Genomic DNA, 14497 nt, shown 5'->3' on the forward strand with positions numbered 1-14497 from the left:
CCCCCTGCCACATCCAGCTGTCCAGGTGGCATATGTGCGGCCTGCAGAAGGGGCGCTTCCACCCTCACCCCTCCTGGCCCTGCTCCTGGGAGTGGGCACAAAGACATGCTTCCTAGCCCCTTCCCTCTCCACCACCCTGCCCCTTCCCCCACACACAGGTACCTGTTGGGGGTGCACCTCTGCATCTGCATGTGTGTATCTGTCTCCTGCTTGCTTGGCAGCAGCAGGCACATGGTGTCACGTGACTTGGGGCAGTGGCAGCGGGGTGCTGAGTCTAGCCTGCAACAGTAGCTGCCTCCGCCCCACTCACAGATCTGGGGGGCACGTGCCCCCTGGACCTCTGCTGGGGTTCACGCAGTGACAGGAGCCGCCCCCATGCCCCCCAGATTAACCTTTCTCGCAGCTCCGTCCGGCACTCCATCCCAGGTGTGCAGCCCCAACCCCAGCCCTACTCCTTCCCTCACCATGGGGTCCTCGATCTGCCCCCCCCCGCCGCCCCTTAAAAACAAGACAAAAATATAAAGGGGTACATGAGCTGAAACTTTGAGGCAGGAGGGTATACTTGTTAAAAAAGGTCAGGGGTTTTCAATCTAAAACAGTGTTCTCAACTGGGGGTCCATGGCCCCCTTGGGGGCCACGAGCAGGTTTCAGTCTTTGATATCTCTCATGCCTGAGAGATGAGAAGGTGGGAGAGCAGCAGTTGGGTGCCAGCTGCTTCCAGGTAAGGGGCTTGGGCAAGGCACTCTTCATGCTGGGCTTCTGCTGGCTGAGCCCGGTGCTGTGTGAGCTGCAGGGACAGGTGGCTGGCTGCGCAGTGGTGTCGGTACAGAAGCCTGGCGACCTCTTGGAGTGCACCTTCTCATGTGGCACCATCCACCCATCTGCATCCTGCTGCTCCTACAGCTCCCTGTAGTTAAGTCTTGAGGGGTTGTGGGGGGTGGGGATGCCTTCCCCCACAGATTTCTGCACCCACAGTGGGCATGGGGCTGCAACCTGGTCAGACCGGCATGGGCAGAAGCCGCCTCTGCAGCCCAGCAGGCAGACCCGGTGCGGGAGGGCAGAATGGGGTAGTGAGACTCATTGGGACCCCCCTCACCAGCCACACCACTAGCAGCACAATAACTACTGACCGGGGGGAGAGGGGACCATGCTGCCTTCACCTCTTCCTGCTACCAGAGGGGAAGTTGGGTGGGGGGCAGGGCAGGTGGCCTGAGAGGAGCAACAGCAGGGGTGGGAGATTGTGGGTTTGGAATGAGAGGTACTGGGTGGGGTGGAGGGCTGCGGGTTGCGAGTGAGGGAGGCCTCAAGTCCAAAAAGGTTGAGAACCAATGATCTAGAATATCGTTCCTATATCCATGCATTAGATTGAGCCAGATAATTCTTGAGGTCCCATCCAACCCTATGGTTCTGTGTGCGTGTGTATACACACACGCACACATGCACGCCCACATGTACTGATCAACTTGTTATGCCTGGAGAATAGAGATTTCTCTATGGCAGTGAGTAAACTCTATAATCTTTCGTGGAAGGTTGGTATTTTCTTCTGGTAGATTACAGAAGCATAGAAAATTAGGGTTGGAAGGGACCTCAGGAGGTTATCTAGTCTAACGCCCTACTCAAGGCAGGACCATCCCCAACTAGCTCATCCCAGCCAAAGCTTTGTCCAGCTGGGTCTTAAAAACCTCTAAGGATGGAGATTCCACCATCTCTCTGGGTAACCTGTTTCAGTGTTTTAATACCCTCCTATTAAGCAAATTCTTCCTAATATCTAACCTAAACTTCCCTTGCTACAACTTGAGACCATTGCTCCTTGTTCTGTCATCTGCCACTACTGAGAACAGTCCAGCTCCATCCTCTTTCAAACCCTCCTCTGGTAGTCGAAGGCTGTTATTAAGTCTCCTCAAAGTCTCCTCTTCTCTAAACTAAATAAGCCCAGTTCCCTTGGTCATTCCTCATAAGTCATGTCCTACAGCCCCCTCACCATTTTTGTTGCCCTCTACTGGACTGTCTCCAATTTGTCCACATCCTTTCTGTAGCGGGGCGCCCAAAACTGAACGCAGTACTCCAGATGTGGCCTCACCAGTGCCGAATAGAAGGGAATAATCACTTCCCTTGACCTGCTGGCAACGCTCCTACCAGTGCAGTCCAGTATGCTGTTAGCCTTCTTGGCAACAAGAGCACACTGTTGGCTCATATTCAGTTTATCGTCCATGGTGGCCCCCAAGTCCTTTTCTGCAGAGCTACTCCCCAGCCAGTCACCCCCCCCCCCCCCCCCCCCCCCACCCACACTCGGGGACATTTTATTGTTCCATCCTAAGTGCAGGACTTTGCACTTGTCCTTGTTGAACCGCATGAGATTCCTTTTCCAATCCTTCAATTTGTCGAGGTCACTCTGAATCCTAGCCCTAGCCTCCAGCATATCTACTACTCCCCACAGCTTGGTGTCATCAGCAAACTTGCTGAGGGTGCACTGTGTGTCATCTTCCAGGTCATTGATGAAGACATTGAACAAAATCAGCCCCAGGACCAACCCCTGGAGCACTCCACTTGATACTGGCTGCCAAGTAGACATCAAGCCAAGACATCTACTGCCAAGTAGACGTTGATTACTACTCTCTGAGCCCAATGCTGTAGCCAGTTTTTTATCTGCCTTACAGTCCATTCATCCAGCCTACAGCCTTTGTGCACATAGACTTTGTTTTCCATATAGGATTGTACAATAGGTTTGCATAGACAAGTTGCCAATTTAAGTCTTTGATATCCAACTGGCCCAGTTTGCGGACGACACCAAGTTACGGGGAAGCGTGGTCACGCTTGAAGATAGGCTACAGTTACAGGTGGATGTAGACAGGCTAGTAAGTTGGGCGGATTGGAACCTGATGAATGTCAGTGTTGAGAAATGTAAAGTGCTCCAGCTTGGGACGAGCAACCCCCAAACACACTTACAGGCTTGGCAGTACCAAACTGACTAGCACCACAAATGAAAGGGTCCTGGGGGTAATAATAGACCACAGTATGAATATGAGCTGGTAGTGTGATGCTGTAGCTAGTAGGGCAAATAATACTGTGGTATGCATCAATCAATGCATCTCCAGCAAAGCCAAGGAGGTGATTCTTCCACTCAGCTCTGGTGAGACCGCATCTGGACTACTGCATCCGGTTCTGGGCACCACACTTTAACAAGGACATGAACAAGCTTGAGAGGGTCCAAAGAAGAGCCACCCATATGATCAGAGTCTTACAGCAAGCCATACAAGAAAAGGTTGAGGGATCTGGGACTCTTCAGCCTGAGGAAAAGAAGGCTGAGAGGGGACCTGGTAGCAGCTTACCACTACACTAGGGGAGTACATTAAGGACTTGGTGAGCAACTGTTCACCAGGGCACCTGAGGGGAAAACCAGGAGTAATGGCCACAAACTCCTAGAAGATCGATTCAGGCTCAACATTAGGAAAAACTTCTTCACAGTCGGGGTGTCCATACAGTGGAATAAGCTCCCTCCAGAGGTGGTGCAATCACCTACCCTGGAAATCTTCCAAGAGGAGACTACAGTCACCTTGCTGGGGTCACCTGACACCCAGTTATCTTTCCTGCTTGGTGCAGGGGGCTGGACCCTATGATCTTCTGAGGTCCCTTCCAGCCTTACAATCTATGAATCCCTTGTGAAGGAGAAGTGAGGGCCTTGTCATGCCCTCCAAGAACATATCACCTACTTTTCCTTGTTTCACGGTGTGCTGGTAACCTTCTGGAGTTTAGCATAATAATAGGCTGACACCTGTTGTGTTGTGATACTTCAAGGGCAAACACCAGAGTTAGCTGGTTGCTAAATACTAGTGTCATTTACTAGGTACATACTAATGGCCCATTGATCTTGGAAGATCACTTATCAGCACTCTTTTTTTCTAACTGCTAAATAAAAATACATAGCGTAACAGGTAAGAGCAGTGGGAGTTGACTGTCTCCAGGCCAGTTGCTTAACCTCTGTCTTTGCCAAGTCCCACATTCTACCACCATTTACAAGGATCCTTTTGCAGCTTGATTGTAAAATAGACAGGAATTTCCTCTTGAGAGGTTATACATAAGTGCAGAATGTTTCTGGCTCCATGACTAGTTGAATAGCATCTTTTGAAATTCAAGGGTTCAACAGCAAATGTAACTAAAATGTCTTTACTATCTGTCTTACCTTTTGGAAGCAGGTGAAACCACCCACCTCCCACCAGTGACTGGCTTAATTCAAACAAAAAAGAAAACAGCAAAGCACTGCTTTTTCTGTGGCAAGAAAACGGGATTGGCAAGCAGCTATGAATGCAGGTATGCTAAGCGTATAACGAGCAATTTTAAATGATCACATGAAGACTTTTCCAAGTTAGGAGAGTATTTTTTCAGTTTGGCTAATCACACAACAACAACTGTTTGAGAGAACTGAGACAGTTTTTTTCCTAATTTTGAATTGTTGCTATGCTACGTTGTAAGAAATGAGGTTCAGTAAGACTATGCAGACTCTGCTGTCACGGTTTCCACCCTATGCCACTACAGTTGAGCGGTTTTTGCTGACACGAGTTGGGCTTTAAGTGTAATCAAGCAAACACAATAAGAGGAATAATGCAGAATAAATGTGTGTGTGGAGAGCTTATCTAAGAATTCATCATCAGTGGAAAAACTATTATGAACAAACAATTGAAACAGGTTGGTAAATATACTGCTTTGGTTGCCCTTTCCAAAAAAATCAGCCATTGTCTTCAAGGGTCACATGTGGCCCTCGTGTAAGTCAACACTGCTTGTTAGCAACCACCTTTCATTATATCGTATTTAACCATTTAATGTTCCAGTCTCCTAAAATTGCAGTCAGCACTTTCTGTTTATCATCTCAAGTACGAAAGTTGGAGGGGTTGGGGGATTTTTTTGGTCAGACCAACTAAACTTGGGGAAACAAAGCAATAGCATTTGTAATGGTGGCATAATTTCTTTTGATATGTGTTATGTAAAGGCCCCTAAACCTATCACGGGAAGAACAAGAAAATTGTGTTTAAACTATTTCCCATCAAAACAAATACATTTTGCTTTTACCTTGTAGGAAATTTAACTGTGGCAGTAAAACAAAACACACATGAACACTTGAGCTGAAAACTGCATTTCTCAAATAGAAGGAATTAAACAGCTAAAAGAAAACATCACTAACTTACTGTTAGAACTAAAGGGGTCTATGGCAGGGCATTGTTTGTGCCTGCCACTTTAAGACCAGAGCCAAGCAACCAGCAGGTGCCCGATTGTGGCAGCCATTTTGACACTGGCTGCCTGTATAAATAGTTCAGTTCCCTGCTGGCTGGCCAGGCAGCAACACTGCCTGGCTGCAAGGCTACTGGTATCATCCTGGAGGTGAGGGAGGAGCTGTAGGGGATGGTTAGGAGGGTTCTGGTCCTGGGCATGACCTAAAACTGCACGCTGCCGGGAGTGGGTGGCCTGGTGGGGCTCTCAGCAGTGTGGGAGCTCCTAGGAAATGCCAGGCCAGTTACCACCCCGGTGAAAGACGGGTCAGGGTGCCAGCTCCCACAACCGGGTGGGCCACCTGCTACTAGGGCCCAGAGGGCAGACCCAGGGGAGAGAGTGGAGCTAGAAATTCAGACCTCAGAGAGAGAGTACCCTCGACTGGTCAGTGCTGGGGCCAGGACCAGAATGGTCAAAAGGGCCGGGGCCCACCACGAAGGATGTCCAGAGCTAAGAGGGCCTAGGGTTTCCAACTGACCTTGGAGGTGAGGCCAGGGCCTGTATGGCCAAAGGTCCCAGGGGGACTACACCTGAGAGGGGAAAATAGTTTCAGGGAGCTAAATAGCCTGAATGAAGGCGGGTTAGGCTGCTGGAATGGAGGGATCTTGGAGGGGTCCTGATTAGAGAAGTCTGGGGCCCAGTGTGGGGCCAGTGAGATTAACATCAGTGGATGCCATCTGCGAGGCATGGGCTGCGGTATAGGGGAGGTACGGAGCCGCAGATAGCGCCCCCTGGCATTGGGGCAAAAAAATGGGCAGCCTCCCGGGTAATTAAGATTTCCAGTTAATTAACAACAAGGTATGGCAGGCGGGAAGGTGGATGGTTGGCCCAGAAACAGGCGGGGCGGGGCATAGGAAAAATCAGCCCCAAGAAGGCCCCTGTTACAGGATCCCTCTCCCATGCACCTTCCTAGTTTTAATGGAATTATGAAATTTTCCAAAAAATGCTAAAATAATAGTAATAATAATAATAATAATCCTGTGATCTGCCATAACTTTATTTTTTCCTCCTTTATTTTTGGTATTGGATTATAAATGAGTCTGAGTGGCTGTATCAGAAAAGAAATGGATGAACGTCTCTATATGAAACATTTTCTTTCTTTTTTATCCACAAATATTGCATCTTGACTGTCAAAGGAGAGTTGAAAATATATCAGTGTGTAACTATGTGGGAAAACTACTTGAGTTTTGATTTTTCTCTCTGTCCAGTTGGCCTTCATTAGATGACCAGAACTCAACGTGACAGCCTTCTAAATTTGTCTCCTCTACCTATAGTTTTCCCTCTCAAAAAGGTATTTTATCTAAAATATCAAATGTAGATCCAGGAAGGTCCTCAGTATCCTAGCCCTTGAGTAGCTTTGAGTTTTTAGAGAAATTGTAGAGGATACACCTGAAAGACATCTGAGGAGATGTCAGTGTTACCAGCAGTGGCTAACAGCCTCAATGACCACTCCTGCCATTGGGGGTTGCAGTGGACAATCAGAGAAGGATGAGAAGCTACCTCTTAATGGATACTCTTTACCACTTAGTTTTGTAAAGATTGTGCATGATAGACACTCTACTGTTAAGAGAACATCTTTAAACTGATATAGAATTAGATTAGCTGATGGTATTAATGTTATGCAAGAATAAAAAGGGGGAAAATTAGAATCCCAGAAATGGCATCTTTGGCTCCTAACAAACTGAAAAGCTCCCTCTGACTCTCTATGTCTCGTTTGACTAATGGTCCATTCTAATAGTTATACAAGAGAACTGCCAAATAGAATTGGGAATCTACCTGAAATTCTGTACATTATCGCCTAATTCATAGATTTTGGGAATATTCTGTAAAGTTAATCTTGAACGCAGATAACTAAACTGGGGTGTAACTGAACAAGCCTTAGAGTGTGCATCTACACGAGATGCTTCAGTCCACCGTAGACTAATCTACTGCACAGTAAATTGTCACAGTCTACATGTGTGGGACATTTACTGCATAGTAAATTAGGCTACTGCGCAGTCAGCTAGTACCTGTAAATAAAAGTACTAGATTAACTGCATGCTAGTTACTGCACAGTAGCACACTTGTAGACACTGACCAGGAGTAAATTTGCTCCCAGTCAGCCTAAGCAGCAGGGGGGCCATGGGGGACAGGGAGCTCTCTGTCCCCGGTTCTGGCTTCCCCCAGGAGCCAATCAACACAGACTTGAGAGCTCTCTGTCCCCATCCTGGCTCCCTGCTCCTAGCATTGAACTGGGAGCTCCAGAGAGCGAACAGAGACTGGAAACCCAGACCCCGCTGGCTCTCCAAAGCAGCTCTGTGCAGTGCGGAGCTGGGAACTCTAGCCCCCACGCACTATCCAGAGTTCCCAGGTCCACACCACAGAGAGCTTCTCTGAGGCAGGCTGGGACTGGGAACCCAATATGCCACAGGGCTAGGAGAGCCCTTCTGGCCCTGTACTCCTTGGCAGCCCCTGGACTAGCATCCAGGGGAGCCTGGAGTTGCCCTTGGCTGCTGCAGGGGGACAAAGCAGGGCAGGAGCAAATCTGCTCCCAACAGGGTACATGTGTAGATGTGCTCCTGGGGAAGGCTTACTGTGCAGTATTTTACTGCACAATAATCCTAAAATGAATTGATAGCAAGTGTAGACATGCCCAGAGGGGAGCAATTTACTGTTAGTGTGTATATACTAATATAAGAAGCATGGAGAACAAACAGGAAGAATTGGAGATCCTAGTACAATCAAAGAATTCTGAAACAGTTGAGATTAGAGGTGTCTTGGGATAGTTCACATGACTGGAGTACAGTTATGGATGAGTATAGCTTGTTCAGAAAGGATAGATGGGGCAGAAAAGGAGAGATGTTACCCTATATATACAAGTGAAGTACATGTGTTCTGAGATGCAGTAGGAAGTAGAAGGTAGGCATGTTGAAAGCATCTGGTAAAGGTCAGAGGGGAGAGCTGCCAGGGGGATGTCATGGTGGACATCTGGTACAGGCTACCAAACCAGAAGGAGGAGGTCAATGAGAGTGTATTTAAACAATTGACAGAAGTTCCAAATCATAGCACCTGGTTCTCAAAGAGGACTTTAATTACCAGGGCATCTGGTGGGAAGGAAACACAGCAGCGCACAAGCAATCTAGTAAATTCTTGTAGTGTGTTTGGGATGCAGAGAAGGCTGAAGTATTTACTGTATTTGCTAAATTCCAAGATGAGGAGGGGTTTTTCTCCCATTTATTATGGGGAAAACAGAGCTGCCTCTTAGAACAGACCATCACAGCTGGGAGCTGGGAGAAGCAGCTGTGCCAGGGAGCCCAGCTGGGACAGGGACAGAATCAGCAGCAGGCAGCAACAATGCTACTCCTTGTCTGGCTCTCCTTCCCCCATCCCCTCCCTTGCTGGCAGGGAGCCAGGGAGAGAAGGAGGACTCTGAATGATGCTGCTTTGGTTTCCAGCCAGCTGGGCTTCCCTGCACAGCAGCTCCTCACAGCCCCTAGCTGGAGTGGTGGAACTTTGTTGTGGCAGGCAGGGGGGGCCCTGGAGCCGACCCTGCACCACACAGATTTCTTCTTCTCTGCCCTGCTCCCTCCCTCTTCCTCCCTCCCCTCTCTCCCCTGCTAACTCTCAGGGAAGGAGAAATCTGCATGGTGCGGTACAGAGCCGGGTTCCAGGAACAGCTGTTTCCTGCAGCATGGGGCAGGAGCAGCTCTGGGATTTCACCTGTGCTCAGATCAGTGGGGAAAGTAGCAAAAACAGGAGGTAAGTGGTAGGGTGGTATTCACCAAGGGAGCAGGACACCTGCTCCCTCACCCTGCTTCTCCCTGCCAGCCCCCTCCCTCTGCTTTCTCCACCTCCTGCTCCTCACCCCTGCTCCCCACCCCCCTGCCTGCTCCCTTGCTTCTGCTTTCCCCATTGTCTGCCCCCTGCTGCTGTTTTCCTGCCCAGTAGCATGTGTAGGAGACAAATTTAAGAAGATTTTCCAATAATTAGATTCTAGACATGGAAAAATTATAACATGTATAATTTTCATTGTTTAGAATCTAATTATTGGAGGATCATCTTAAATTTAAAATTGTCTTGGATTCAGGTAAATACAGTAATGCCTTTTTTACTTTAGTCTTCACAAATAGGGACAGCTATCATATGACAAGTGCATTTGGCAGCAAAGATAGGGAAGGAGACATACAGCTTAGAGCAGGGGTTGTAAACCAGGGATACGTGCAGGCGCCGCCCTCTTGGCCGGGTGTGGGGGGCGGGGGAAACTCGCATGCGGTGGCTGCCACCACTCCACATTCAGCTGTGCTCCACCACCGCTACCCCTCCTCCCCTCCGCTCTGCGTCCAGCAACTGGGGATACAGTGATCCAAAAAGGTTGAAAACCCCTGACTTAAAGTAATGGCAGAACAGTTTACTTAGGTAACTTAGAAAACAGGTTACTTAGAGACACTAGATGCTTTCAAGTCAACAAGGCCAGACGGGATGCATCCTAGGGTATTGAAGGAATTGGCTGATTTTAGAGCCATTAACTATCCTGTTTGAGAACTCACGGAGGTCAGGTGAGGCCCTGGATGACCAGAAATGGGCAAATATAGTGCCCTCTCTTTAAGAAACGGAAGAAGGAAGATCCAGGAAACTACAGACCAGTCAGCCTGATCTCGATACCTGGAAAGATTTTGGAGCAGGTCATCAAGGAATCCATTGTGAAGCACATAGAGGATAACAAGGTGATGAGAAATAGCCATCATGTATTTGCCAAAAGCAAGTCATGCCTGACCAACCCGATTTCCTTACTATGATAAGGTGACAGGCTTTGATGAATGTTGGGAGAGCAGTGGATGTCATATGCCTTGACTTTGGCAGACTTTTGACACTGTCTCTCATGATATTCCCATTGACAAACTATGGAAATATGGGATAGACAACAGTACTGTAACATGGAAATATAACTGATTGGGTCATCATGCTCAACAAGTAGTCATCAATGGTTCATTGTGGATTTGGCAGGAAGTATCAAATGGGGTTCCCCCAGTACAATACAACATCTTCATTAATGATTTGGATGATAGGATTGAGTGCATGAGCAGTGTTGTGAATGACACAAAGCAAACATGGGTGGAAAGTAGACATTCTGGAGGGCAAGGCTAGGATCCAGAATGATCTGGATAGACTGGAAAAATGGTCTCTAATCAGTTAGTTAAATTAGATTCGGTAAAGGCAAGTGCAGAGTCCTTCATTGGGATGGTGTCATTGCATGCACAAATACAGACTGGGAATGAATGGTTTGGCTACAGCACTGCAGAGAAGGACCTGGGGTTTACAATGCACCAGAAGCTGAATGAGCCAATAGTGTGCTTGTGTTGTATTAAAAAAAAAAAAAAGCCAACAGCATCCAGGGTTCTGTCAAGCAATGTCACTTCCGAATCAAGGGAAATTATTCTTTCACTGTATTCAGCACTGATGAGGTCTTACTGCATCTAGTTCTGGGCCTCACACTTGAAGAAGGATGTGGATAGGTTGTAAGGAGCCCAATGCAGGGTTACAATAATGATTAGTGGCCTGGGAGGCAAGATTTATGATGAAAGGCTGAAAGAATTAGGGCTATTTAGTCTGGAGAAGAGAATATTGAGTGGTGATTTGATAACAAGTACCTGAAGGGTGATTAGAGAGGATGGAGATGAGCTTTTTCACAGTGTCTATGGGACAGGACTAGGAGCAATGGTCTCAAACTGCAGCAGAGGCAATTTAGGTTGGAGATTAGGAGGAATTCTCTCTGACATTAGGGCTATTTAGTCTGGAGAAGAGAATATTGAGTGGTGATTTGATAACAAGTACCTGAAGGGTGATTAGAGAGGATGGAGATGAGCTTTTTCACAGTGTCTATGGGACAGGACTAGGAGCAATGGTCTCAAACTGCAGCAGAGGCAATTTAGGTTGGAGATTAGGAGGAATTCTCTCTGAGGATTGTCAAGCATTGAAAAAGCCTATGTAGAGAAATTGTGGACCCTTCATCCTTGACAATTTTCTAGAGCAGATTGGGCAGGTGCTTGGCTGGGATGGTTTAGTCAGGGACAGTCCTGTCTTGAACAGAGGGATGGATGACCTTATGAGGTCCCTCCCTGCCCTACTTTCCTGTGATCCTATTAGACATGAATTCAAAAACTTCTTAAAATAAGTAATTTAGAAATATTGTTTTAGTGCTAGGAGGAATTGCAGTCCCAGCTCCCTTGGTAAAAGGATCACAGGTGGCAGGGAGCTGAAGCAGGAAACTGGTTGAGCTCTGGGAGTAGTTGTGTACAGTTCATTAAAAACATCAGCTCAGTTCTCAACAGAAAGGCAAACAAAATGTTAGACATTATTGAGAGGAATTGTAAACAAAATGGCAAGTGTCATTATGCCTCTTTATAAATCCATGGTGCATCCACACCTTGAATACTGTGCCCAGTTTTGGTCCCCACACCTCAAAAAGAGTATAGAAGAACTAGAGAATGTACAGAGAAGAGTAGCAAGGATGATTAGTGGTATGGAGGGACTTACGTGTGAAGGAAGACTAAAGTCCTAGTCAGTTTAGAAAAGAGGCACAGGAGACATGGGAAGGGTTTACAAAATAATAAATGGTGAAGAGAAAGTAATTAGGGATTTATTATTCTCTCTCACAGTACAAGAACTAGGGATCATAAATTGAAAATAGTGGGTATGAAATCTAAACTAACACAAGGAAGTTATTTCACACAGCATGTAACTAAAATATGGAACTCATTACCACCAGATGTTGTGGACACTGACAATTTAGCCAGATTCACAAAGGGATTGGACACATTCTTGAAAGAAAGGTGCATTGATAGCTATTGGGCCTGGGAGTTAGGGGTACAACCTCTGAATAAGTCTTCTCTATGCCTAAATGCCAGAGGCAGCAAGTGGGAGAGAAATAGTGGAAAAAACCCTGGTCATACCCAGTTCACTCTCCATTTCAGCATTCACTCTCTGCCAGTGTGACGCAGGATGCTGAGCAAGATGGACCTATGGTCTGACCCACTAAATGGCAGTTCTTATATTGTTATGGTTGCATTGTGTTCTTTGTTTTCTATTTGTTTTGATTCCTGTTTAATACGTTGTCATTTTAGCTTTGCTAACTTCTCTAAATTTCACCTGTACTAGAAGACTGCAGTGGTGGCCAGTTAGCAGGGGGAGGGAGTAGTTCAAAGTGGTAAGAAACTCAATGCCAACTTCCAAATAGGTGGGATGAGGTAGAAACAAAGGGCCCTTTGTGAATAAGTCATAGAGAGGACAGACTTTTTTTTAGAAGGCAGTTCCTAATATTTCATGTTCTTCATTCTTCAGATGTGGAAACAACTTCTGTGCAACTCATCGCTATGCAGAGACTCACACCTGCACATATGACTACAAGAGTGCGGGGCGGAGGTTTTTGCAGGAGACAAACCCTGTTGTTAGTGCACCAAAGCTTCCCAAAATCTAACTATGGTTGTGCTGCATGTGGCTGTTCTGCCAGGAGGAGTTGTTTATATTGAAAGAAGCATTGACTTAAACTGCATTATTTTGCCCTGCTCCACATCTAAAGATTTGCCAAGTAACAAAAGCACATGAGGATGCATTTCATTGAAGAATAATGTGAACACTACTGTAGCTGACACCTTTATTCTTTAGGGAATCAAAATTTTAAAAATAGTTTTTAAAAACTTACACTATGATTTAACTGTTATTGCACGTCTTGTGTTAAGTGTTTTATATTTGGCGAAACTATTTCACTAGACAAGTCTTTAAAAGATGCACTTTACTAAGTTTAATATTTACTGTATAACCAGACTTGAGGGGGTGCTGTGATGAGGGTGTCATGTACTGTCTTCTGTATTCGATCTTGTTTTTTGTCCATTGTGTGGTATCTTTAAGTTATTTCACTAGGAAGTTCCCCTCTTAATTCAAACCACCTGTTCAGCATTTCAAAGGGTGCCGTACTTTGTGCACCTCAGTTCCACTCAGATTGGCATTCATATATTGTGCATCCATTCTGCAAACAACGTATCATGTTAATCTCACTTTCTTAAAATACTCTTTATATGGCAGGTTTTTTTAAATAGAGGGTTTCCCCTTTGTTGCCATTAAATACAAGGAACAACTTATTTTAACTTTTTTTGTAATCCTGAATTTTTTAAGACTTCACAACCTGGTTTGTTAAGATGTTGAGTGCTGTTACCAGAAGAAATTCTAATAAATATTAAATTTTATTCTGGTTTCCATCCTCTCATAAACTTGAACTAACTTTTCATATTTTTACAGGATTTTTACAGTTAAGCATCTGTTGGGTCCCCCCTCCCCTTCATTAAGCCAACATTGACCACTTAAAATGCTACTTGACAGTATGGACAGGCATAATGCTTAAAAAGTTCTAAATACACTTCAAAACCTAAGAGTCTAGGCATGCACACAAGTTAAGACTGGTCTAAACTTCCTGAAACATTTTAGAAGCACACTGGAAAAATCAGGTACTGTTTTGAACCCATCCTCTGTGAACTGGCTAAACATTATGTGCAGGAATTTGCTGCCTAGTGTCTGGTGAGTCCTCCAGGTATCCTAAACTGTGTTGTTCATCACCTCCCCACCCCCATCCAAAACAAGGAACTGCAGGACAAGGGCCTGCTCTGGAAAGCAGCCAGGACTTTAGTACCTACTTGGACCACAGTCTATTGGTGGGGAAGTGGAAAGCCTCTATGTCTGTTCCACTTCCTGCCAGGGACCCTGGGCAGGCATCCTGGGCCCATTTGGGGCAAAGGATAGGTGGCCAGGTGCTCATGGTTTCGTGGGGTCTGAGTTCTCTGGGGGTCCCCCCAAGAAGACCACAGCTTTTCAACCCCTGCCCTGAAAGCTATTTTGTCAATTTTACTTGCGTGCAGGGACCCTATGCAGGGGTCCCAGGCTCATTTGGGGCAGGGGATGAGAGTGGAGGGGTTGCCAGGTGCTGGTGGAGGTGAGGGACACTGAGTGACCCTTGCTAGTGGTGCCTGGGGGGCTGGATGCACCAGGACCCTTCAGGAATCCTCATTTTTTTGGCTGTACTGGAAAGCATTGTCAATGTAACCTTGTTATGACCCTCTAGCTTCTGGGTCCCAGGCTCACGTTGGGGGGAGGGTGAGAGTGGAACGGTTTCCAGGTGTTGCACAAGGCTTGTTGACCCCTGCTTGTGGCTCCCGAGAGACTAAGTTCTCTGGGGCTCCCCAAGAACTCCCTGGCTTTTTGAATCCCT

General features: G+C 46.6%; 1 protein-coding gene across 5 annotated transcripts in view; it reads left to right on the forward strand.

Annotated features, from left to right (window-relative positions):
- Positions 1–13454, forward strand: part of ZFAND4 (zinc finger AN1-type containing 4) — an 81721-nt gene extending 68267 nt beyond the window's left edge. For 3 of the 5 annotated variants that reach the window (XM_014523753.2, XM_014523842.2, XM_025208652.1), the window contains exons 9-10: positions 4191–4308; positions 12580–13454. In XM_014523753.2, coding sequence (XP_014379239.1) covers positions 4191–4308; positions 12580–12715 — 254 coding nt within the window. In that variant the 3' untranslated portion in view covers positions 12716–13454. The remainder of the gene's footprint in view (positions 1–4190; positions 4309–12579) is intronic. The other 2 variants (XM_014523887.2, XM_014523810.2) reach the window with 1 other exon arrangement.
- Positions 13455–14497: the final 1043 nt, after the last annotated feature.

The sequence above is a fragment of the Alligator sinensis genome, unplaced genomic scaffold (genome assembly GCF_000455745.1).
Source record: "Alligator sinensis unplaced genomic scaffold, ASM45574v1 scaffold264_1, whole genome shotgun sequence".
NCBI lineage: Eukaryota > Metazoa > Chordata > Crocodylia > Alligatoridae > Alligator > Alligator sinensis.